The sequence below is a fragment of the Lutra lutra genome, chromosome 3 (assembly GCF_902655055.1).
Source record: "Lutra lutra chromosome 3, mLutLut1.2, whole genome shotgun sequence".
Taxonomy (NCBI): Eukaryota; Metazoa; Chordata; class Mammalia; order Carnivora; family Mustelidae; genus Lutra; species Lutra lutra.
The window spans coordinates 144,097,027-144,122,964 of record NC_062280.1 but is presented as its reverse complement, the minus strand read 5'-3'; the positions used below and the strand labels follow the sequence as shown (position 1 = coordinate 144,122,964).

At 39.8% G+C, this 25,938-nt stretch overlaps 1 protein-coding gene across 2 annotated transcripts in view; it reads left to right on the top strand.

Moving 5' to 3' along the window:
* COG3 (component of oligomeric golgi complex 3) overlaps window positions 1-23,769 on the top strand; it is a 76,059-nt gene extending 52,290 nt beyond the window's left edge. For both annotated transcript variants that reach the window (XM_047723480.1, XM_047723479.1), the window contains 7 exons: window positions 3,256-3,376; window positions 6,423-6,511; window positions 6,621-6,755; window positions 12,552-12,627; window positions 17,281-17,408; window positions 18,457-18,555; window positions 21,825-23,769. In XM_047723480.1, the coding sequence (XP_047579436.1) occupies window positions 3,256-3,376; window positions 6,423-6,511; window positions 6,621-6,755; window positions 12,552-12,627; window positions 17,281-17,408; window positions 18,457-18,555; window positions 21,825-21,854 (678 nt within the window). In that variant the 3' untranslated portion in view covers window positions 21,855-23,769. The remainder of the gene's footprint in view (window positions 1-3,255; window positions 3,377-6,422; window positions 6,512-6,620; window positions 6,756-12,551; window positions 12,628-17,280; window positions 17,409-18,456; window positions 18,556-21,824) is intronic.
* The last annotated feature ends 2,169 nt before the right edge of the window (window positions 23,770-25,938 follow it).

Genomic DNA, 25,938 nt, shown 5'->3' with positions numbered 1-25,938 from the left:
TGGACTTCCAGATTTATAAACTTGATTTCTTCAAGGCTTTAGATAAATTAGGGTAGGACAAAAGAAAGCAAAAAAAAAAAAAAAAAAAAAAAAGTGACAAAAAAAACTTCCCTCAAAAGAGTTTGGGATTCGTCGCTAGGAGAGCTGTACCCCTGATTGTGACTGCTGCATTCCCCCAGTCATGGAATGGAAGGCTGCAATGACATTTTTAGATGTTGGAAAGAAGATGGAAAGTTAGTTGTAGACAGGCAGATTTAATTTTTAAAAAGTATTTCTAAGCCTGAGCTCTCACATTTCTTATAATACATGAAATCAGGAAACATGTCTAATGTTAGGCAAATGGTTAAGTAAATTATGGCATACTTCATAAAGTAGACTATTACACAGGCATTTTTTTTTTTTTTAAAGATTTTTTATTTATTTGTTAGAGAGAGAGGGAGGGAGAGTGAGCACAGGCAGACAGAATGGCAGGCAGAGGCAGAGGGAGAAGCAGGCTCCCTGCTGAGCAAGGAGCCCGATGCGGGACTCGATCCCAGGATGCTGGGATCATGACCTGAGTCGAAGGCAGCTGCTTAACCAACTGAGCCACCCAGGCGTCCCGGCATTAATTTTTTTAATGAAGCAGTAACATTTAACTTAAATATGTTAAGGCAAAAAAAAAAAAAAAAAAGGATATAAACCAGATATATATTATGACTTTATTTATTTTTTTTTTAATTTTTTTATTTTTTTCAGCATAACAGTATTCATTATTTTTGCACCACACCCAGTGCTCCATGCAATCCGTGCCCTCTACAATACCCACCACCTGGTGCCCCCAACCTCCCACCCCCCACCCCTTCAAAATTCTCAGATCGTTTTTCAGAGTCCATAGTCTCTAATGGTTCACCTCCCCTTCCAATTTCCCTCAACTCCCTTCTCCTCTCCATCTCCCCTTGTCCTCCATGCTATTTGTTATGCTCCACAAATAAGTGAAACCATATGATAATTGACTCTCTCTGCTTGACTTATTTCACTCAGCATAATCTCTTCCAGTCCCATCCATGTTGCTACAAAACTTGGGGATTCATCCTTTCTTTCTTTCTTTTTTTTTTTTTTTTTTTTTACAGCTTTATAAACATATATTTTTATCCCCAGGGGTACAGGTCTGCGAATCGCCAGGTTTACACACTTCACAACACTCACCATAGCACATACCCTCCCCAATATCCATAACCCCACCCCCTCTCCCAACCCTTATGACTTTATTAATGAAAACACTCAATAAAACATTAACATTGAAAGCTTTTGGGTGAATTTGGATGATTTTCCCTTCTTTTCACTACACTCTTCTTTATTTTCCAGTTTTCTAGAATGAGCATGTAGTTCTTAGATGATAAGGAGGAAAAAAAAGACCTAATTTAAAAATAAGTTTATATGCTTTATGTCTTCATGCACCACCTTTTTTTAAAGGGAGGAGTGAAGGGCTTTTTGATTATTTCATCCTTACACTATGAGGCTATCCTCTATTTTATGTAACTCTGCTTCCTGCATATTAGAAGGGGTTTAAATTTGTGTGGGGAAGCCCTCGATTTGGCAAACATTAGCTCATTTATTTTTGTTGCTGAGTTTGTGTACTTTTGCCTTTCAAGAAAAAAGTGATTAATGAAAATGACCACATAATGTCTTAGCTTCTTAAGGCAGGAAGTTCGTTGCCATACTTAATTGAACACCTAATATGTTTACTGGATTATAGCAGCTTTAGTAAAGTGAATCTATATTATACTGTTTTTTCCCCTTGGAGTTGTTATTATTATTTTTTTTAAGATTTTATTTATTTATTTGACATACAGAGATCACAAGTAGGCAGAGAGGCAGGCAGATAGAGAGAGGAAGGGAAGCAGGCTCCCTGATGAGCAGAGAGCCTGATGCGGGGCTCGATCCTAGGACCCTGCGATCATGACCTGAGCTGAAGGCAGAGGCTTTAACCCACTGAGCCACCCAGGTGCCCCTGGAGTTGTTAGTTTTTAAAAAATAGAGCAAGGTTTTTTTTTTTTTTTTTTTTAAGATTTTATTTATTTATTTGACAGACAGAGATCACAAGTAGGCAAAGAGGCAGGCAGAGAGAGAGAGGAGGAAGCAGGCTCCCTGCGGAGCAGAGAGCCCGATGTGGGGCTCTATCCCCAGCACGCTGGGATCATGACCTGAGCCAAAGGCAGAGGCTTTAACCCACTGAGCCACCCAGGCGCCCCTAGAGCAAGTATTTAAAATGTGTAGTGCTTCCTACTTATTTAATGCTCTGTGTTCCAGAGTGCAAAGTGAGTTTCCATCAAATAAATCATACTTGCATATTGATTATTTGTTTATTTAGAAGGAGGGAGGAGAGAGAGAGACCCTAGAAAGGAGTTAGTTTGTTTAATAACCCCTTTAAAATTATTGCTGTTTACTGAAGGACAATTTTACTCTTTTCCTAATATAGTATGATGTTATTAGAAATATTTTCAAAGTAAGATTCTGTCTTGATTAAGCAGCAAGAATGAGCAGATGCAGCGTTGCTCTTGTTAATATACAGACTTTTTTGGAAGTGAAAGTTACAGTTATTCACTGTTTTAGGATTGGGTCAGAGCTTTGAGAACTAAACTTAAATCATAAGACTCTTGTAAGATGGGTCCTGCCAGGGCAGATGCAAGTGTAGTGACTCAGGGTATAGACAGTCAGTGATCTGTTGGTGGCAGGATGATCCAAAATGGTAACCCCAAATCATTTTTGGATTTGGAAGCTCCTTTTGTGTAAATATGAATATTTCTGATATTCTGGACATTGAAACCACTTTGGCCAAAGAGAGCCATGGTACTTGAAGAGAAACTGGAAAACCAGGAGAGGTCAGAGTAGTGTTTATGCTTTGACCTTTTCTTTATTTCCTGCTCTGTGCCAAGATTAGGTCACTTTATCTCTTCTGTTTCTAAATCAAGTTAAAATAGATTTGATTTCTTTTTCTAAATGTGTTACTTTATAACCTTTTATCTGATTTACTTTCTTGGACTTACGAAGTATGAGTGGGTGACAGTGTTAGTAAGAGTTTGCAGCAAGATTTTTCCAGATAATTCTAACATGGGTAACGTGGGGAGAGTTCATTGCACCACAAGAGTAGTATTGGTACATACAGTTAGGTTAAGGGCCATACACCTCAGTAGATTAATGTTGATTAATAACACTATGTTTTACATGTTTTTATTTAATCTTTGATAATATCCATTTTTCTGTCTTATAATTTAGACTCAGATTGATGGACAACTTTTCTTAATTAAGCATCTTTTGATTCTTCGTGAACAAATTGCTCCATTTCATACTGAATTCACCATTAAGGAAATTTCCCTGGACCTCAAGAAAACTAGAGGTACTTCATTGTCCTGGCTGACACAGTTGGGTGTGTTTGACCTGTCCAAATGTGTCAGCAAAGGTTATAGGTTTATTTTATGTTCATCTGCAATTTTTTTTGCATGCTGTGCTTGCTAAGCATGTTACTTGTTCATACTGAGCTGAGCTTTCAGCGTCCTAATTACATCTAACTTGCTGTATTTTCTTTATGAAGGGAACTGTTTCTGAGCATTTCAATTTGTAATATAGCATTACTTCTCTTAGACTCTGCCACATATTACCATAACCAGTTAAAAAATGAAAAATCAGTGTAACAGCTACTTACAGTGTCAGCCAATTGGGGTGATTTTAAACATTGAGTAGAGTTTGTCAGTTCATGAAAATTCAGGAAGCCAGCTGGGTAAAATGGTAAAATGGGAGTACTTAGATATCTAAGAGTGAAAGATTTGGGTTCTGTTCCTGGCCCATCATTTCCTGGCTCTTGTGTGATCTTGGGTGGGTGTTTTAGTTTTCCTATCCCAGGTGAAATGAGCAGAATCAACTTGTCACGATAACTTCTCAATAACCAGGTTATTGAGATCATTAAGCATGAAAATGTACATTGAAGAGCTTTGTGAGCGTTAGGTGCTCAACTAAGCCTAATTGGTATTATTAAATCAGCTGGTTGTTAAGTAATCATGTGGCTAGGATCTTTGAGTTGTTAATAGACACTGAATCATATCCGTCCTAATGATTTGCCTCTGACTGAATTAATAGATGATTTCTAAAATATCAGAATAGTTCTTTTCTTTTTTTTTTTTTTAAGATTTTATTTATTTATTTGACAGAGATCACAAGTAGACAAAGAGGCAGGCGGAGAGGGAGAGAGGGAAGCAGGCTCCCTGCCGAGCAAAGAGCCCGATGCGGGACTCGATCCCAGGACCCTGAGATCATGACCTGAGCCGAAGGCAGTGGCCTAACCCACTGAGCCACGCAGGCACCCCAGAATAGTTATTTTCTAAGATGTTGATTGTAAGCAGTTAAGGATATACTATGAATATACCTAGTTTCCTTTACTTACTTACAAATTTATCTAAACTTTATCTTTTCTTAACCATTTCTGAGAGAATTAAGCTCTAATGCCTTAAGCCATTGTTTATATAATGGAACTTCTCTCTGAGGTATTGGGGGAATTGAGAAAATAGTCACTCAAATTATTTCCTGTACTCTGGTTCAGAGGAACTCCAAATACGGTATTTCCAAGGATAGCTGGTTATTAGTTTCCTAGTGACTATGTTTATAAAATAGTGGGCTTGACTTAACTCACCTGAGAGCCATCATGAGTCATATTAGAACAGTTTACTTTTTCTTTTCTTAATGCTGTCTCCTTTCCACCATGGAGAATACCTTTTGGTTCTATTGGAATTTGAATAGTAAACCTGTATGTTACTTGTATTTTGTGATTTGAAAAAAAAAGATTTTGTTTTATTTTAGAGGGTGGGGGAGGAGCAGAGTGGGAGCAAGAGGGACAAGGAGACTCCTTGCTGAGTGTGGAGCCTGAGAATGAGGGGCTAGGTTTGATCTCAGGGCCCAGAGATCATGACCTGAGCTGAAATCAAGAGTCAGACGCTCAGCTGACTGTGCCTCCCAGGCGCCCTTTGATTTTTTTTTTTTTTAAACAGCAGCCACATATCCTGGTTTTTGCCTTTATAGAATGCATATATATTTTTTAAGCTTATTCTTATCAGAGGCTTCCATCCCCCAGCCAGTCTAGTTGATTTCCTTCTGTCCTTTTGGTGTGAGGTGTGGGAGTAGTGCCCTAATCTTGAAGAGTGCCAGAGGCTGATAGTCCTTAACTTTATTTACGTGATGGGACAAAGTAAGGCTGATCTACTTTCTTCCATTTTTTTCTAATTCATAATTTGTTGCTGCTTACTTAGTTTTTTTCTTTTTAAATTTTATTTATTTATTTATTTATTTATTTGACAGAAATCACAAGTAGGCAGAGAGGCAGGCAGAGAGAGAGAGGAAGGGAAGCAGGCTCCCTGCTGAGCAGAGAGCCCGATGCGGGGCTCGATCCCAGGACCCTGAGACCATGATCAGAGCCGAAGGCAGAGGCCTAACCCACTGAGCCACTCAGGCGCCCCTGTTGCTGCTTACTTAGTTCTTATATAGATCCATCGAAGTGTGAGAAAATGAAATGCCCTAAAATTTTGGCAAATACTGGTTTAAAGTCTGTTTTCCCTAAAACATCATAAAGCCTATATAATCCTACTGTATGCTGTCGCAGACAGTCTTTTAAGTTATCTTGTAGAAAAGACAGCAAAAACAAAGCTTTACTCTCAATACGGAGTCTGATAGGTCTTTTACAGTAAGATCAGGGTCAAGGTAGTAAGTACTGTTATGGTGTGTACTTGTAAAAACCAGGGTTGGAAGCATTTCATACTTGGCTTCTGCGGTGTGGCAAAGCAAAGAAATGGTCTTTTGTGACTATCACTTAAGAATACTTGCTCTCTTTACTTTTAAACCTCTAACCTCTCATAACTAACATTATATCTTAATTGCATTTGAACATCAATGAGACCTCAGTTAGTACTTTGTGTGGATTCTAGTTAGTCTGGAGGTTAAGGGGTAAATACGTCCTTTTGGTGTTTTCTTTTTGGCTGACACAGTAGTTTATTCATTCTGCTTCCAATGAATAAGTTTCTGTGCCAGCCAGGGACTCAACAAACGAAGCTGGGTAAGTATATGGATGTTTTTTGGAAAATCTATTTATCAGCATAAAAATAAGGCAGTGAAATTTTCAGGTATCAGTTATCATTTATCTTTTTTTTTTTTCCTATAAGTGGATAATTGAGATTAATAGTCATTTCTCAAGTCTGACTTCTAGAAAATAACTATGTGTGGGTACTACAGCCATGGTTGGCACTAATCCCACTCTCTTCCATTCATGGAGGTGAGTTGGTGGAAATGAAACTGCTTTTGCTTTTGTGGTAATAGATAACTAGTGTACATTAACACACTGAAATGGTAACTCGTCTTTTAAAACTGTACCTGTTCACTGGATGAGTAATTTTGTTTCACAGATGCAGCATTTAAAATCCTGAACCCTATGACTGTTCCAAGATTTTTTAGGCTGAATAGCAACAATGCCTTGATAGAGTTCTTGTTGGAGGTGAGAAGGAGTCTGTTTCATTGGTGGTGGGAGATAAACGGCATTCTTTACATGTCTGGTAATTTCTAGGCACATAAAAACAGGAGGAAATTGTCATCTTCTTTTTAAGGGTACTCCTGAGATAAGAGAACATTATCTTGACTCTAAAAAAGATGTAGACCGTCATCTGAAATCGGCCTGTGAGCAGTTTATTCAGCAGCAGACCAAGCTGTTTGTAGAGCAGCTGGAGGAGTTCCTGACAAAGGTATAGACGTTGGTGCATATTTGGTCAAGTAATTTTGAATTTTTCCTTAGATTTCCTTTTGAACGAACCTCTTGTGAAAATTCTGGCAGGAGGCAGTAAATAGTAAGCCTAAATCTTAATGATTCCATCTAAGAAATCACTGTGTTTCCTATAATGGAAGCTTTTTGATTTGGACTTTTAGATATGCTTGCACAGTTTTCAGTTTTTAAGAGAAAAAGTGCAGATATTGTCTCCTTGCTAAAATCCATCCAACTGGCTAATGCCAGCAATGCAAAAATGAGATCATGGCTGTTTTGACTTTTCCGTTTCAACCTAATTTTTTTTTTTTTAAATGCTTAAGTACCATTACTAAGGATTTTACTTCATAAAAATGTTTAAAAAGTCTTGAAATTAAAAAAAAAATTCTTGAAATTAGCTTTCATTTATTTAGCCTCTACGGTCTGTCCAGAATTAGAGTACATTATAAAAGGAGTAAAAATTTGACAGCCCTTTCTCTCAAATTTACTTACCTAAGTCCTAACTGGGGAGACAAACTGTATCTCTGAAATGACCAGGAGACAGCTAAGCAGATTATCTGTTAGTAATTTTTTGCTGGGGCCATCGATGCTGATATGCCTGAAGCCTGTGATACTTGTTCAAAAGATAGAGGGTACTTGTTTCTGAAAATAGTAATAAATGCCCAAAAAAGCAGATATAGAAATGTTAAAGCAGTCAAACTACTCTTTTGTTTATCATTGGCATATAGTACTTGTTTACTGGGTTGTAGTCCATTCAAACAAGTATTTGGAGTGTGTGTGTTTTTTTCCTCTGCCACATCAATTTAAAAGGGGGGAGTGGTAGAAAGGTTTCTACTGGGTTTTGATTTTAAAAAATGGTGCAACTATTGATACTTTGTAATTTACAGATAAACCCATTACAGTTTTTACTGAAATTGTCCTTACGGGAAGCCAGTCTGTAGATTGTAGTATGTATTTTTGGGAGAGCATCCACATTAGTACTGGTAGGAAATACTGTAGATGAGTATTCTGCAATAGCAGAGCTGCGAATGAATCTTCTGACATAAGTTGATTATAATGAAATCTAGGATTAAAGGCTTTTTCTGGAAAAGCACAGTCTTTGTAAAAGTCAAGAGAATGAAAATTCACTGATGTAGCTATCTAAATTGATGGTAGTGTTAGTTTGGTAAATCTGGTATAACTTTGTAATTGTGCATTTTGGAAGGCTCTGGACACTATGAGCATTTTTTTAAAAATTAGAGATACATGTAGGAAACATGTATTCCAAATCTGAATTATATAGTGGTTTTCCATGGAATGTTACACATCTGCACCGGAGACTCCTATATAGCCGGTCCTGCATCTCTCTTTCTACACTCCTCCCTGAGGGATCGGAGAGGGAAAGGCCCTTCCTCTTGATGTTATTGAGAAGTCAGTCCTGTCCTCCCTGCTTAGTCTGTGTAGTCTTTGCTCAGGTCAATAACTGTTTTTTCAGTTTTCTGAAAAAAACTTTTTTCAACCTTGGTCCCTAAGTGCTCTCCAGAGTCTGTTCAAAATATTTAGTAGATGGGCGCCTGGGTGGCTCAGTGGGTTAAGCCGCTGCCTTCAGCTCAGGTCATGATCTCAGGGTCCTGGGATCGAGGCCCGCATCCGGCTCTCTGCTCAGCAGGGAGCCTGCTTCCCTCTCTCTCTCTCTCTGCCTGCCTCTCTGTCTACTTGTGATCTCTCTCTGTCAAATAAATAAATAAAATCTTTAAAAAAAAATATTTAGTAGATAGTACAGCTTAGAGGGCTGTATCTTATTCCAAATTCAGTCCCTTCCCCCATCCCGTTGGAGTGGAGTGAGTCAGAAACAAAGACGCACGCATGCACAGGGCATACAGCATAAGCACTAGAGTTCACACAGATATATGTGATCGTTTAAGACATTGCTTGTTAGACTTTGTGGACCAGACATTTTTCACTTTTTATCTGGTGGATGTTACTAGTATTCTGAATAGCAGACACAGAATAAATGATTTTAAAACTTTAAAATGATTTTCTTTAAAGGTAAATCTGCAAGTGCAGAATCTTGTGCCTCTTTTATTACCGTTGGCGTCTTATAAGGCAGCCCGTGATTGTACCTTGATAAATGATTGCAAGAGAAGCAGCATCCATAGGTGCAGAAAGGGAACAGTATTTCATCTTCAATTTGGATGTATGCTTGTAGGTCTCAGTATTTTACCATTTGGATGTAAGCCTCATCAACAAATGTTCTTAGCTGAGAACAGTTTGGGCTGATTTTTAGAATACATGTGGGTTTGCATAATAAAACAAACTGTGTGAGTGTAGAGAACATTCTTAGGCTCTTTGAAGACTTGGTTTTTTTGTTGTTTTTTTTTTATAAACATATAATATATTTTTATCCCCAGGGGTACAGATCTGTGAATCGCCAGGTTTACACACTTCACAGCCCTCACCATAGCATATACCCTCCCCAATGTCCATAAACCCACCACCCTCTCCCTACCCCCTTCCCCCAGCAACCCTCAGTTTGTTTTGTGAGATTAAGAGTCTCTTATGGTTTGTCTCCCTCCCAATCCCATCTTGTTTCATTTATTTCAAGACTTGTTTTTGAGCGTAAAGATTCGGGGTATGATTCTAGTCCTTTTTTTACTTGCTGTGAATTGGTCTTTTTTGTTATGTAGCTCCTTCCTTGACTCTCCTTGTTGAGATGCTTTGTTTTCATTAATTCTCATTACATCTCTGGCACCTAGAGTAAGTAAAACATCTTCATTTCACAGAATGAGAAACTAAAGTTATCCAGAGTGACCCAATATACATAAGACAATCATTTCTACAAACTTAATCTGACTAGTATAAACATCTTCCCTGATATTTGGTACAACTAATGAAGTTTCTTAAGAAAAAGAAATAAATTATAAAAGAACATATCCTATTTCCTGCTCCTTGAAAAATAATCTTTTCTCTAAGTATTTGGTGGCCCTAGAGAGTATAACACTGTTCTAAGTGTTGGGGGTAGAAGTTCATATGAAAATAATTTGGGTCAAATATCTTTTGTTAAACACAAAAACTGTTGATACTTTCTTTTTCTTTCCTTTTTTTTCCCCCCAAAGTTTTTATTTATTTATTTGACAGAGAGAGCGCTCACAAACTGGGAGTGGCGGGGGAGGGGGGAGAGGGAGAAGCAGACTCCCCTCCGAGCAGGAAGGCCAAGGCAGGACTTGATCCCAGGACCCTGGGATCATGACCTGAGCCAAAGGCAGACACTTAATTCACTGAGCCACCCAGGCACACCAAAAAACTGTTGATACTTTCTGTTGTCTTAGAATTTCATTATACTGAATATTGCATGAAACGAACCCTTAAGTAGGGGTTCTGGACTGGTCATGGGTGTGGTAGAAAAAGCATAGAGTTTTGACTCCAGAAAGCTGAGCTCTAGCCCCCCTTTGTCACCTCCTGAGTAAAATGGTAGCAAGGTAGATTCTCCAAGCCTTGCTTTTCTAATCTCTTCAGCAGAGATAGCTACGGTATCCCTCTTCCCAACTTAAGGTTATTATAAGGACCAAAAGAAGACCATATATGTAATAGTACTTTAAATGCTGCAGAAATGTTACAGGAAAATATGACGAAGTGCAGGTTTTGCTTCAGGAAAAATTCTGAATAAACGCATTTTAAAGGAAGTACATTTCAAGTTCATAACTAAGCTCAAAGTGTTTCCCCCTAGTGGGACCAGTTTATGCTGAAAAACTCAAGACTTGTATTTAGCAATATTCATTTTTACCCCAAGCAATTTATTGAAGTATTTCGAGTTTATTTGGGGGGAGGGGGTAGAGGGGTCGAGGGAAGAGAGACTCTCAAGCAGGCTCAGTGCTTAGTCTCACAACCCTGACATGACATGAGCCGAAAACTAAGAGTCAGACGCTTAACCATCTGAGCCACTCAGGTGCCCTACAAATTTATTCTTAATATTCCCTCTGAAGTGTTATTAATTCCTCAGCAGCACTGTAAATGTACATTTTTTTTCTTGATTATAGTGCATGTAACAGAATTTGACCTTTAAATTTAATTTTTGTTCTCAAGGACTTAATAACCTAATGGGAAATCAAGATAGAAAATATGTAAACATTATGAAGTGTAAAGCAGTGTCCTAAGACTATGGGTCTGTGTTCATCTCATAGGGTTTTTGAAAAAGATAGGGCTAGTTGGGGAAAACTTTTCAAGAAAATACTCCCTGCAGTTTGACTTAAAGGTAAGTATGTTACCTAGATAGCAAAAAGAGATGGATACGTAAGTTTGTCTTTGTCCTTAATATAAAAATAATTAATACAGTCTAAACAGACAGCATATATATTGTTATGAACTTGGTTAAATTCTGGAACAATCAGTGGAATAATAGGCAGCCATTACTAATAAAACATAACTGTTGGACACAGAAAAATGTCCAGAATTTAGAGTTAGGTGGGGAAAAAAGATGTCAGAACACTATGTTCCTGTTTTGTAAATGGAGACACGTTAGTATGTTTGTTTATGTTGGAGAAGATTTCGGATAATACATAGTAAACGAACATGTTTTTCTTTTAGCATTGTCTAATCTATAATATGTATGATTTGTTTTTTAAAGCTGCGTCTCACAATAAAAAAGTAAAGATATCAGGAGGGATAGATAGTAGGAAAGGGGTGATTTTACACACATGTGCAGCATGAGCAAAGGCCTGTGAGCTTACTTAACATTGTATTCTGTCTGTGCCTGTCTTCTGCCTAAATATTTTTGTGGCCTTCTTTAATCGAAAGTGTTGGTTCTCAGATTTTTCTAATGAGACTCTCTGGTGAGGCCAAGGTCACAGCCTGCACCTTTGGCACCTAACAATCCGTTTAAAAAAACATTTTATGCGGTTTCTGTCCTTCACCTTCCCCAATTACACCTTAGTTACCATATACCCCACCATGGTTTTCCATCTTGAGAACATCTTATTTATTTATTTATTTATTTATTTATTTATTTATTTATTTATTTATTTACTTGACAGAGAGAGATCACAAGTAGATGGAGAGGCAGGCAGAGAGAGAGAGAGAGGGAAGCAGGCACCCCGCCGAGCAGAGAGCCCGATGTGGGACTCGATCCCAGGACCCTGAGATCATGACCTGAGCTGAAGGCAGCGGCTTTATCCACTGACCACCCAGGTGCCCCCCATCTTGAGAACATCTTAAGAGTAGTCTTGTCTAAGCCGCCAAATGTACATTTTTTCATTTGCTGCTCTGTACTAATGGCTGAGGAATAAAAGGGGCATGAACAAAGGGTGGGCATCCGAGTCTGCCTATAGCACTGGTTGGTCTGCCTCTAGCACTTGGATGCTATTTGAAAATCTTGTTTGTTTTCGTAACATTCTCTCTGCCTGAGATATAATAAAGAAAAGGAATCTCTAGGTATGTAAAGGAGATTTTGTCCTGCTGGGGTGACATTTTCCTATTATTGTATGCAATAATAATTAAATGTTGACATAACAGTTCACTTGAAAAGGGACCTGTTTTGTCCTCAGTTTTGCTTTCCTTCTCTAAAGTGTTTCAGGCAGAATACCTCAGGACATCGGTGGTGTTTTTTTGCAAGACAGCAGATGCCTTGAAATCACAAAAGTTTTCTAAAATATGTTATTAGTTGGAAGGATTATGAGTTATGATGCAGTTTTTTAGGATTGCACATTTGACTATCATTATGTTTTAATATGTCCAGATGGTGTTGTATGTCCTCGGAGAGCCGTGAAATGAAAAGAAACGTTTTTCTTTTTGTCTTTTCTCACAGGTTTCAGCATTAAAGACGATGGCCAGTCAGGGAGGACCCAAGTATAGGCTTTCACAGCAGCCTTGGGCACAGCCAGGTATTCACGTTTTACTCCCGGGGATTTCTTTTTTTAGCTGTTGATTAATTTGCATTTATATAGTCTCTGACAGCTTGGAGTTGGTTTCCTACTTCTGCTGTGGTTTGTGTTGATGCTAGGTGCAGTTGGAGCTGACAGTCCGGCACTACTAGCATTTCAAAAAGCATTTTTCAAGGAAAGAAGAATTAAAAAGAAAAAATACACGCAGAGTTAGAAATAAAACGTGGCTTAGACGGAAATCCTTTGATTCTGTTCATCTGCTTTTTGTTGTTATTAGAGCTTTGATGAAAGTACTGTGTTTGATAGTCTGAAATTAGGGAGGGAATGCTGCTGTTCTCAAGTATTAGATGAAGGATGTTGGTCATTACTTTGTTTCACATTTTATGCAAGTTATATCCTCTGTTAACATTTTTAGAGTGTTCAAAAAAATTATAAAAATTGTGGTGTCATTGGGGAGTTGGCAGACAGTATCCCTGTCTGATTGGCGGATGTGCTTGAGATGCTCCTAGTTTTACTCTTTCCTAAACTAAATTTTTCTGTGCCAAAGGGTTTTTTCTTTTTTTTTTAATTTTTAGCATTAGACCTCAGACATTTAGAATCAGAACTTTGTGGGTTACTTTTGGTTCATTTTGTGGCATTTTAAGTTGCCGTTAAGTCAGAATAATCATTGTAGACGATTAGTATTTCTGGCTGGTCCCTGGCCTACATCAGGATAGAGATCTTTTGAAACCAAAAAGGGCAAAATGGTGAAAGAATTCGTGTTTTAATTATGGATAAGCTGCATTAAGTTGGTAGGGCAGCTTTTTGCTGAAAGTGAGAGAGATCCAGATTCAGGTTTAGCATCCATAAGAAATTGACTGTCTATAGGCACCCAATCTAGTATTAGGTTTTTTTTGTTTTTGTTTTTTTTTAAGATTGTATTTATTTATTTGAGAGTGAGAGAGAGAATGAGAGAGACACACCATGAGAGGGGAGAGGTCAGAGGGAGAAGCAGACTCCCCGCCGAGCAGGGAGCCTGATGTGGAACTCGATCCTGGGACTCCAGGTTCATGACCTGAACCGAAGGCTGTTGCTTAACCAACTGAGCCACCCAGGTGCCTCTAGTGTTAGGATTTTAATGTGATTGGTTTTCCTTATTGACAGAATGATATGTTTGTCAGGTACTTATTTCTTTTGGAGAAAAGAATTGAGGCCGTTCTAAAAATTTTTGGTTATTCTTAATAATGGCTCAGGATAATTTGAAGTTGAACTAGAACTGAGAAGCTAAAAGAGTAGCTGTGCATCTCGGAGGAGGATTTGTAAATATACTGAATTATCAGTTGTATTTGAATGGAAGAGAGGATTTTATTTCAACAATTTGTCATAAGAACTTTGATGATGTCAATATGGGTTTGCATTGATTTGCTTTATTGCATATGAACTTTGTCACTGCTTTAGGTCTTTTGTTTACCTGTGATGGAGACAGTAACTGTTTTACTGTTTACAAGGGTTACTAAACCTTTGTATCATATGAGATTGAAATAACATCTTACCAAACTGAGATCATACTTGATGCAATAGTACATTCTGTCAGAAGAAAGAAAACCAGTTTATTTTATTGATAACACTGGAAGTTCTTTTTAAAATGGATTTTATTTATTTTTAGAGAAAGTGCAAAAGCATGCGGGTAGGAAGGGGTGGTGGGGAGGGAGAGAGAGAGAGAATCTTGAGCAGGCTTCTCACGGAGCCGGACAGGCCTTGACCTCACAGCTCTGAGCCACCCAGGTGCCCCCACCCTGGAAACTCTAATCATAGTTGGCTGTGGTAGTAGCCGCGGTTTCTGACCTCTCACAGTCAGGAGCACACTTGTCACTCCATAACTCAGCACAATTCTAGAAGGAATTCTGACCACCTTTGGATTAATTGGGACTTTGGCTCAAGGTTTCAGTCTTTGTAGAACTGACTTTATTTTGAATGTTTATGTAAATGAAACTCTTGGGTGCAATAAATTTTTCTTAAAATAGGTAGAAACCAACAAACAGGCCTCGGTGTATTAATACAGCTAAGCCCAGGGGCCTGATGCATTATTAATGTATTTTTCTTTCCTCTTTGGAAAGATCCCCTTTCACTCAAAACAGGGGCTGTCATTTTCTCAAGTGGGATCCGAGTGGAGCTCCCAGTGTTAGGTGTATTGTGCTCTCCAGCATTACAAGCGCAGTCATTAGTAAAGCAGGAGTGGATGAGAGGAAGCTGACAACAGGACAGATTGCAGCAGGGCTTGCTGCTTTGTCATTAACCCCTTCCCTGTCTTTCTAAGGGAGAAGGGCTTGGCAGAGAGAGCAGTGGCACTCCAGTTCACTCCATTCTTGTATCTTCTGTCCCGTGTAGTCACGAGGAGCTGTGGAGTTGCTTTTTCTTCATCTCTAGGATAAGACGCCCACACTGCAATGTCAGGGATGTTTGGGCCTTTGGGTGGGAGCATCAGGAACAACCTAGGGACTTGTCTAGGGCCCTAGAAACCCAAGTGACTGGTTCATGCAGTCTTGATCAGGTTCCTGGGGATCATTTCATGATAAACTCAGAGGAGATTGAGTTGTAAGGTAGGGTGCTGATTTGTTAATTTACTCTGAGAAATATACCTTCATTAAGAGCCCTCAGAGGGCTGTGTTTGCTAGGCTTCACACCCACCATTTGGTGATCAAGGCCTCTGGAAACTGACTTAGGGATTCTTGAAGTGTGTTAGTGAGGATGGAACCAGAGCCCATGGAATTAAGTGCCCTAAAGAAGCTTTCATCTATTTTATGAAAAATAAACAACTCCTTGATTGTTTGTTCTTTCTTGAGAGCGTTGGTGTTTTCTTACCCTGCTATACCACAACCCTTCTTAATTAAAAAAAAAAAGTTTTTAATATAGTATAAAATTTGGGCTATGAAAAATTATAAAATTAAAAGTAAGTCTATTTTTCATCACCAACCAGCCCTCTCAAAGGTAGCCACTATTAATAGTGTCTTTTCCCGAATTGTTATATATGTACTGGCATATCTGGACTTTAAAAATTTTGTACAAATAAGATTAGACCATATTCCTGTTGTTGTCGTTTTTTTTAGCTTGGTGTCTTAGAGCCCTTTCTGTACTGGCATATCTGGCTCTCTGCATTCTCTTTAATGGTGCATGGCATGCATCACTCTAGCATAATTTCTTTTTTTTTTTTAAGATTTTTTTTTTTTTTATTTGACAGAGATGACAAGTAGGCAGAGACACAGGCAGAGAGAGAGGAGGAAGCAGGCTCCCCACTGAGCAGAAAGCCCAATGTGGGGCTCGATCCCAGAACCCTGGGATCATGGCCTGAGCTGAAGGCAGAGGCTTTAACCCACTGAGCCACCCAGGCGCCCCTCTAGCATAATTTCTTTAATAATTCTGTTAATCGTTAAAATATTTTTAGTTTTTTTCCCCCATCCATTATTTAATAGATGTCCCTGTATACATGTATATAGGAAGTATTATCTGATAAGGCTTAGTTGGGTTGTGCTAGCCTGTGAATTATTAAGTGTGAATTGGTATTTTGTAAGTATATCTATAAGGTAAATTTCTAGCAGCAGCAGTATTAAGTGATAGAATATATGTGTAGTTTCAGTTTTGCTAAACATTGCCCGGTTTATACTCCAAGTAGCAGTGAGTGAGAAGGCCTGTTTCTGCACACCCTTACCAAATGTGGGTGCTCACAGTCTTAGTGATTTTTACCAATCTGAAAATACCTCAGTTGTTTTAATATATATTTCTTTAATTATGAGTGAAGTTGAAGGTCTTTGTAATTATGAATCAGTCTTTTTCTTCATAGCTTTCTAGGTAGTTTCCTCTTTTAAATGACCTCATAAAGATAACTACTCTTCTTTCCATTGGTACTTCTTTTCAGACACTACACTTAGCCTACATAATTATTTCAGTTACAGTTTTCTGGAATTCTGTCCCCTTTCTAATAATACAGTGTAAGATTGTAAGAGATGGGGGCACCTGGGTGGCTCAGTCAGTCAGTTGAGTGTGTGATCTTGGTTTTGGCCCAGGTCATGATCTCAGGGTCCTGGGATAGAGCCCTATGTTAGGCTCCACACTTAGCAGAGTCTCCTTGTCCCTCTCGCTCTCCTCCTCCCCTTACTCATGTGCCAGTGTGCGTGCTAGGTCTCTCAAATAAATAAATAAAATCTTAAAAAAAAAAAAATGTAACAGATGGATTTTTAGTTACCGTTAAATATGTGTGGATGTTTCCAGAATCATCCCGCAAGACAAGAGAGCATCTCTTGCTGTGAGTCGGTTCTGTAAATGAATAAGCTCATTCATAATGAAGTGATTCTTACTGGTGTCTCTCTGCAGATAATTTTTTATTTTATCTTAACTATCTCTGAATTCCAAAGGCTCCACAGTATAGCCCCTATGAATGTCCTGAAGGGTATTGGAGGAGTTCTTTTACTGCCTTACCCTTGGGGAGTAGAGTTTTGTATGTAGAAGATAATGAATGTTTATAGGACTTGTGAGTAAACAGGAAAAATGAAAGAAAATTTTGGGAGAAATTGAGTCCTTTCTTCTGCCGTTTTTCTCTCCCCTTACTCCCTTCTTAATGAAAATGGAAGTGTTTCTTCTCTTTTTCTTTGTAACACTAATGAGGTTTATTCTTTCCAGCAAAGGTCAGTGACCTTGTAGCAAATACCTACAAGACAATAAAAGCGAAGCTGCCTCTGACTTTGAGAAGTATGTCATTGTACCTATCCAATAAAGACACAGAGTTCATCTTGTTTAAACCTGTGAGGGTGAGTATTGTGATATTTTACTTGAATGTTGTCCAGTCTCTTCAGGTTTTCATTTCTTGCCTTGTCTACCATTTTCCTCTTCCTGTAGACATTTAAAAGTGTTAGTATACTGTTCTAGTAAAGTTGATTAATAATCACTGTAATTCCTGAGAGGCTTACAAAGCCAGCACTGGCCTGATCATATCCACCCCAGCCTTTGTCTTAAGCTTTTTATGTTGTTACCTTTGGTGACAAAGTAATTTTGACGTTAAAGTACAAATTAGTAAATAAATAAGTCATCAGACCCTAACATTGAATGTGGCCCAGTACTTGAGAAAGCAGTGTTTCAGGAATTATGCTTCATTTTACTGGTGAGTAGTGGAAATAAAGGGCTTGCGGTGGCTGCCAAGGGATTAAATGTCAGAGCAGATTTAGTGCTCGTAACTTCCAGCTCTGTGTTGAGCTCACATCTTTACCGAAGGCACTGGTTGGTTTTTAAAGTACATTTTATGTGTCTGGGAACTTTATTATCTTTTGTGTAAGAAATTGCTGCTGAAGGCTCTTATTATTCTCTGGGGGGCCAGGGCTTACTAGAGTTTAGCTTTTCCAGGAAGTATTATCTGATAAGGCCTAGTTGGGTTGTGCTAGCATGTGAATTATTAAGTGTGAATTATATGTCTTTGGTAATCCAGTGAAAGATAACATTTCCTTCACTTGTTTGGCAAATACCATTAAGATTTAACATTCTTAGAGAGAGAGAGAGGCAAACCAAGAAACAGACTCTTAACTATAGAGAATAAACTGATGATTACCAGAGGGGAGGTGGGTGGGGAGATAGATGAAATTGGTGATGGGGTTTAAGGAGGGGCACTTGTGGTGAGCACCCACTAATGTATGAAAGTGCTAAATTACCATATTGTACACCTGAAACTAATATAACACTGTATGTTAACTAACTGGAATTTAAATGAAAACTTAAAAAAAGATTTAACAGTCTTAGTGCTTTATGTTTAAGATGACCACATATGTTTCTAGTAACTCATTTAATGGGATTGCCTTTCTTTCTAAGAATAATGTTCAGCAAGTCTTCCAGAAGTTCCATGTTTTGTTAAAGGAAGAGTTTAGCCCTGAAGATGTCCACATCATTGCTTGTCCTTCTATGGAACAGGTAATCCATCACCTGAAGATCCTTGTTACTTTTTATTCTTGGTTATTTGATTATTTTACTTGAGTAGGTAATGTCTTTGTGTAACCATGTTTTTAATTTTAATTTTAAAATTGTACCTTATTTTATTCTGATGAGCAACAATTCAGACTTTGAATTGCTCTCTCAAATTTTTAGTGATGACTATAAATTTTGATTGCTTTTTTAATCCTTTCTGATATTGAAAATTGCTGTGTTTAACATGAGTGAACTGTTTGTGAAAAGTTCAAATAATGGTGTTTAGGATGCTGAATAATTTTATTTACAGTATGCATGATAGGAGGCCCCCATTTCACATGAAATAAAGTTACGTCATGGATTTGATGTTAGAAGTGTTTCTGTTTTCTGTCTTCTTCCTAAATTTGAAAAACGGAATATAGAGCTTAGTCTGTGTTTATCATTCAGTACAGCCAGCAAGTTTTTTTGAGCATGTATTATGTATTAGGAGTAGGCTGGTGCTATGGAGGGTATTTTATTTCCGGTTTTAAGTTTGGTATAGCTTAGGAGTTTTATATATGTCAGGACTAGAGGGTGTGGGAGAGAGTAATAAGGTATGGGAGCCTGAGCAGAGTGGGTGGAGAGTTGGGGAAGGGACTAGAGGCAGTGAGTGAGGGTGAGTCTTTGGGGGTTTTACCACTTTGGGAGAGAAAAGGTGTAGCTGGAAGGGAAATGGAGTCTTTTTTAAATTGACATAGAACTCATATGCCATAAAATGTCATTGGTTTTTAGTATATTCACTAAGTTGTGCAACATCACCACTATCTAATTCCAGAACATTTTCTTGCCCCACTCAAAAGAAACCTCATACCCTTTAGCAGGTTCTCCATTCCTCCATCTTCTGTAATTTACTTTTTGTCTCTATGGATTTGTTCACTGTGGACATTTCATTAAATGGAATCATATAATACATGGCCTTTTATGACTGGCTTCTTTCTCTTATCAGACTGTTTTTAAGGCTCTTCCATATTGTAGCATGTGTCAGAATTTTATTCTTTTTTATGACTTTATATATTCCTTTGTACGGATAGATAGTTCATACTTTAAAAAGATGTGTTTGTGGTTCCAGGATTATAATTAAAATACTTTATTTATTTATTTGTTTGTTTGTTTATTACAGAGAGGGGTAGTGAGAGAGGGAACACAAGCATAGGGGAGCTGGAGAGGGAGAAACTGGCTCCTCGCTGAGCAGCGAGCCCAGTTTGGGATTTGATCCCAGGACGCTGGGATCATGACTTGAGCCCAAGGTAGACGCTTAACAACCGAGCCACCCAGGTGCCCCTAAAATGCTTTTTTTAAGAGTCACTTGAAGTCATTGTATTCTCTGTGATTATACCACTAATTTGATATATAGTTAGGTTTATTTCAGTGTTTAGAGATTTTTTTCCCCACCATTTTGATTTAGTTTTTTTTTTATATAAAGTATTAACATGCTTCCCAAGTCAGCATTCTAGAACAAGATAGAATTGGAGGTGTTTTGCTCTCCTTTCAGACCCCTCCAGCCTTTTCCTTCCTTTGTTATATAAATAACTATTACTTTTATTTGTTATTGGATTATCTTTCTATTTTTTTTTCTTTTAAAGATAGGAGAAAATACATGTTTTTATATTCATGAAGAGGATCCAGAGAGAGTGAAAAATTGATGCTGGAAAATGATCTTGAGTAGCAAAGTGGGGATGGAATCTCAGGGACAGTCGGAAGGAGGATGGAGCCTTTGTTAGGTGCATGTGTAAGGTTGCAAAAGGAAAGAAGGCCCAGTGTTTGGGCATGTGTATGGGGAGGCGGTGAAAACGATAGGACAATAGAAGCTCTCATCTGATTGCTTCATGTCTGTGAGTGAAACAGGAAGAGGTCATCACAAAAACAGGGGGGTACTAAAGATTTGGGGAGCAAGGCTTAGTTGAGTTCAGTGGTTATGAGTCCAAGAGAGGCCAGTCAGCACGGTTGTCTGTTTTCTTCAGTTATATATAGTCAGTTGCAGGAGTGTAGACGTGGGGTAGCCAAGCAGGGCTTGCCAAGAACATGCAGATTTCCTGGGCCCTGCTGGACTCCTGCCAGCAAGATACATGTTTTGTGTGTGTGTGTGTGTGTGTTTGTAACTTAAAAGTTTGACAGTAATCGGTCACATTGCGTATAACTCAGATTGCTCTGCTCTGCCTCTCTTCCCTGTTCACTTAATGAGCCAGTACATTGTTCTCATGGCGCACCAGTGGGTCACAGCCTGTAGTTTGAAAACCAGTGACAGAGCCCGTCATTCTGTGCGGCTTGGTGTTTGTTTCGTCATGATTAGATTGAGGTTATGTATTTTGGGCAGGAAAAACACAGAGGTGATGGTGTGTCCCTCTCATTGGGGATACAATTTTATAGAAGAGATGAGGGGGCGATTATTTTGATTACCGAAATAGTTTGTGCTGTGTCAAAGTGCTCCCTGCCAGGTTCATGTGGCTGCACGTCTTCTAGGGCTCGGGTTCCAGATTGGCCATGGGCAGACTGAGTTCCCCTGCTCTCTCCCAGGTGGGTTTCTCTGCTTCTCCTGGGGGCTGGCTCCATGTCCTGCCCTCCTTTGCAAGTGGGCGGAGTCTCTAGGGCTCAGAGTTCGGGTTTGTGCTGAAATTCACTCTTCACGCCTGTTTTTATGCATCTAAAATGGTCATTCAAGGAATTCAGCTTACACACGATTCTTCCCACAACACACTCTGCACAGAAAAAGGTGAAATTGATAATTTAGATCTATTTCTATCCCTTCTCAGGGTTGGTATGTAGTTGTTTTTTTTTTTTTTTCCTGTCATTTTCATTGGATTCTAAATAAGTTGAGGGCGTCAATTCAGTGATAGAGTGTGGCATCCTCCCCTTGCCACAGACCACCACAAAGCCCACTGCCCAATGGCCGTGTGGTGACTCAGACCAGCATTGCGGGTCCAGCTGTGTTCATTTGGCTTCTTAAAAAAATCTTAGACTTTGGGACGCCTGGATGGCTCATTTGGTTGGGCCACTGCCTTTGGCTCAGGTCATGATCCTGGAGTCCTGGGATCGAGTCCCACATCGGGCTTCCCCTGAGTTGTGGGGAGCCTGCTTTTCCCTCCCCTCTCCCACTCCCCCTGCTTGTGCTCTCTCTCTCTCTGTCAAATAAATAAATAAAATCTTTAAAAAAAAATCGTAGACTTTTTCTGTTCTTCTGTGTTTGAGGATTGGTATTCCATGGTAGAACTAACATAGCCCTTCACTTTGCTTTTCAGGTGAACCTCTTACTGTCCGTTTCTAAATAACCAGGCTGGCCGGGCTGTGCACGTCAGCGTCTGTGCGGTCGGATTGGGCTGGGAGGTCCGGCAGCCTGCAGGACACCGAGGAACCGTATGTGGGAGTGTCCTCGAGAGCCACCCCGGCATGCTGCTCGGTGCTGACTGCAGCATGAAATACAAGCAAAGTGTTTGGAAGATTGGTGTTTCTCTTTTAAAAACATCAAAATGCCAAAGATTAATCTAGGAGTATGAGAACTGCCTTCTTGAAAAGGTCACGAGAAATGTGAGTTTTTTAGAGGTAGCTATGGTGGGCATACAGGGAGATGGTTCTTAGCAAAAGATGTGCAATGAAACTAGGTTACAAGAAGTAGTGCAAAGAAGAGCTTTACACAGAAGCGCTATTAGAAAGCTTCTACGAGTATGGTTTGTTAAAGTGCGAAACACTGCAACACTTTGAGCCACAGAGATTCCACGGGGGCTATTTTTTATTTCTAGAAATCTTACTCCTACACTCTATTTAATGTAATGTTTCTCCTAGCACTTTGAAGTTTTGTTTGGAGTAGATTGGGTGCATCTGAGAACACATTCTGCTTTCCTGGGAATATGGGGTGTTCTCTTTCTATGTGTTTGATGATGTGAGGTAGTTTGAAGATGCAAGGACCCCGTGTAAGGTTCTAGCCTCCGTACTCCCTGAATTGCTTAGGTGCAGAATGTTCAAACGCAGGGCCTAGAGCCTCCTCATAATAGATACATGTGGTATGTTTAATGAGCATCTTCATGGGACAATAGTTCGTGTTTGTGAGTGGGAAGCACCAATTAGGTTGTTTTAAATCTGGCATGTAAGGGAGAGGAGGCAGCCTGCTGAATCATGTATCTCACGCATGAAGGTGAGGGTTACCAGCTTTCTGTACACTGCCTTTGGTATGAATAGTTCTTTAAACAGTGAACACTTTCATGTCCCATGTATTTGTTCATTGGCTGTGCTATGTACCAGCGTCATGGAGGTGCAGCCCTGTCACAGCAGGATACATTTTACCACAAAGGTGAGGAGGATGAAGATGGCCCACCCCTTAAAATCTACTGTATTATTCAGGGATCATCAGATAAATTATGCACATCTATGAGTTTTCCTACAAACAACTATTTTCTGAGCGGATGGGTTTCGCCTCACATAAGCTGCTTTTTTGGTTCAGAAGGAATTTTCAGTTATTCAAACACTATCCAGAGATGGAACACTGGAGAAGGTTCTGGAATGTAGCCAGCAGACCTCCTTCCACAGGACTTGTCCCGTTGCAGCAGACTCTTGTAGTGTGTAGTTAGGTTACATATCCTGATGTCTGTCATTTTAAACAAGTCACTTGTTTTTCAACTCCATTTAAATTGGTGATGAATGTGGCTTGAGAGAGCTTAATAGTCTATTTTGGGAAGGTAGAAGGGAAAGAGGGTCCATATTCATTCTTTGACATGAAATGAATGAATCAGGAAGATTGTATTTACTTCCACTTAACTATTTTAAATACATGTTTAATGAAATAAACTGTAAAATATCCTGTTTTCTGTATTATATGTACATTTGATTTTTTTAATAGCCTTTCCAAAGAAATGAGGGCATGATTATTGTACAGTACTGTGACTGATTTAATTAGATGTACAGAACAGGCTGCATTCTTAAGGATAAAAATATTTGATGGCACTCATTCTTGTGTTTTGAATCTTTTCTTTCTGAAACACTCAAACATCTTACAAAGTGCTGAATAGGTGATAGTGATCCAACTTGTTGGCTAAATGAATATTTGTTTAAATCTGTACAGTTTCCGGTGTTTACTTATACAAAACGTGTACATACTTTCAAATAATTTAAAATGCTTTATATTATTTGGCTAGAAATTGCAGTTTTTAATAAATGTGAATTTTTTTAAAAAATAAAGATTTTTGCTTCCTACTTTGTCCTCACATGTCTGTTGTATGGATTCTTTTTTTTTTTAAATAATTTTTTAGGGACGCCTGGGTGGCTCAGTGGGTTAAGCCGCTGCCTTCAGCTCGGGTCATGATCCCAGGGTCCTGGGATCGAGTCCCGCATTGGGCTCCTTGCTCAGTGGGGAGCCTGCTTCTCTCTCTGCCTCTGCCTGCTTGTGTTCTCCTGTGCGCTCTCTCTCTCTCTAAAAAAAAAAAAATAATAATAATAATAATTTTTTAATTGAAATTTTTATTGAGCTAGCTTGTGATTCACATGCGGTTGTCTAAGATGTAATATAGGGAGACTCTGTGTACCTTTCCCTGGATTTCTCCCAGTGGTAACATCTTGCGAAAGTAGAACAGGTTATCACAAGCAGGAGATGGACAAAAGTACACCCCACCAGTCTGTTCACACTTCCCCAGTTTTACCTGTACTGTGTGGATTTTTTTTTTTTTTTTTTGGTAAGATAATTATTGTAGGAAGACATTTTTTGAAGCCTCTTAATGCTTCATTAGTTGGAAGATAATTTTTTCTTTGTTTGTAAAAACTGCCAATTTCCTGTGTACCTTCAGCACATAGTCGTGTTGAAATTTAATGTTATGTAAGTAGCAATAAAAATGAGTTTGTATTTTCCCCCTGGTTTAACAATCCCATATCTTTAAATTCTCTTCTGCAATTTATTACCTTACAAGAAAGAATAGTCAACCTTAATTTTTTTTTTTTAAGATTTTATTTATTTATTTGACAGAGAGAGATCACAAGCAGGCAGAGAGGCAGGCAGAGAGAGAGGAGGAAGCAGGCTCCCTGCTGAGCAGAGAGCCCGATGCGGGGCTCGATCCCAGGACCCTGAGATCATGACCTGAGCCGAAGGCAGCGGCTTAACCCACTGAGCCCCCCAGGCGCCCCAAACCTTCATTTTTAAAAAGGGGCCATTTGTACTGGAAACCGTGGTGTGTTGGTGAGAGAATGGTGCTTCTCAGAAAGGAGAGGAGGAACTTCATTGTTTCCTCTTGGGAGCACTTTTCTCCTGGTGGTGGCTCCTCTCCCGACTTGTTCACCTTTTCTGACGGCAGGTGGGTCTCCTCGGCTCCTCCCTGCTCATCCTCCCGGCCGGTCTGGGTCCGTGAGCGCATGCGCCAGATGACGTCACTGTCTCACGTGGGCAGGAAAGGGCTTTGTCGGAAGGAAATGGGGTGCTGGCCGGGGACATACCAGAGGCTCCAGGAGCAGAGGGATAAGGGCAGAAAATACCACTGATGTAGCTCTTCCTTCAACGCGGAAGGAGTGGGTGTGGACTCCGCTGCTGTGGTCCTGGACTGAGCGTCCCCACAACCGCGTTCATCTCGGGCAGGCTCGGAAGACAGTCTCTGTGCCAGGTACTGATTTATGGCCTCTCGGCTCCAAATCCACCTTTTTGGGCCCTCCTTGGACACTCTGGAGCTGGGCCCTGAGAATATTCCTCCTCCCCCAGCGGGTGCAAGGTTAGGCTTTGTGGGGTGCTGGAGGTACACTGCAAGGCTTAGGGGAAGGGGCCTCCTGTTAATGGCCCGTCTGTTTTTCCTTCTACGTGGTCGCCGTTGCAGAGTGGGGGTGGTCCTGGGGGGCTCTCCCTCTATAGGGAGTTCTGATCCGAGTGAAAGCTGGCAGCTCCCCAGCACTCCAGTGAAGTACCTCCACGCCCCCAAAGCCAGGGGACTGTGCTTCCATCCCTAGCTTTGGTGCTGGTGGGGGCTCTTCGAGGTTCTTCTTTCCCTTCCGAGCAGCCCAGCATGCGCCTTCACCCCCACGCTTCATTCCACAACCCCTTCCCTCTCACACAGGGTCTTTGCTGGGCTGGGCTCCTCCCCAAAGCCACAGTTGCATTGTTTTGCTATTGCTGGCTTCGGCTGATCCCCAGTCTGTAACCCCCCCACCCCACGCCCCAGGGCCGGCAACCTGTACCTTCCTCTTCGGACCTTGAGCACATGGTGAAAGCTCAGTGTGTATTTGTTGGATGGCCTAATTAGTTACTGAATTTGTTAGTAATTTTGTGGGCACTGCACGAGGCCCCATGTGCCTTGGGGCAGTCACTGATTGTTACTCTTCAGGGGACCCTTGTGTGTAACTGAAGAGGTTGGTATTCATAAACAGCCCAGCTTCGTTCATTTTTGTTTC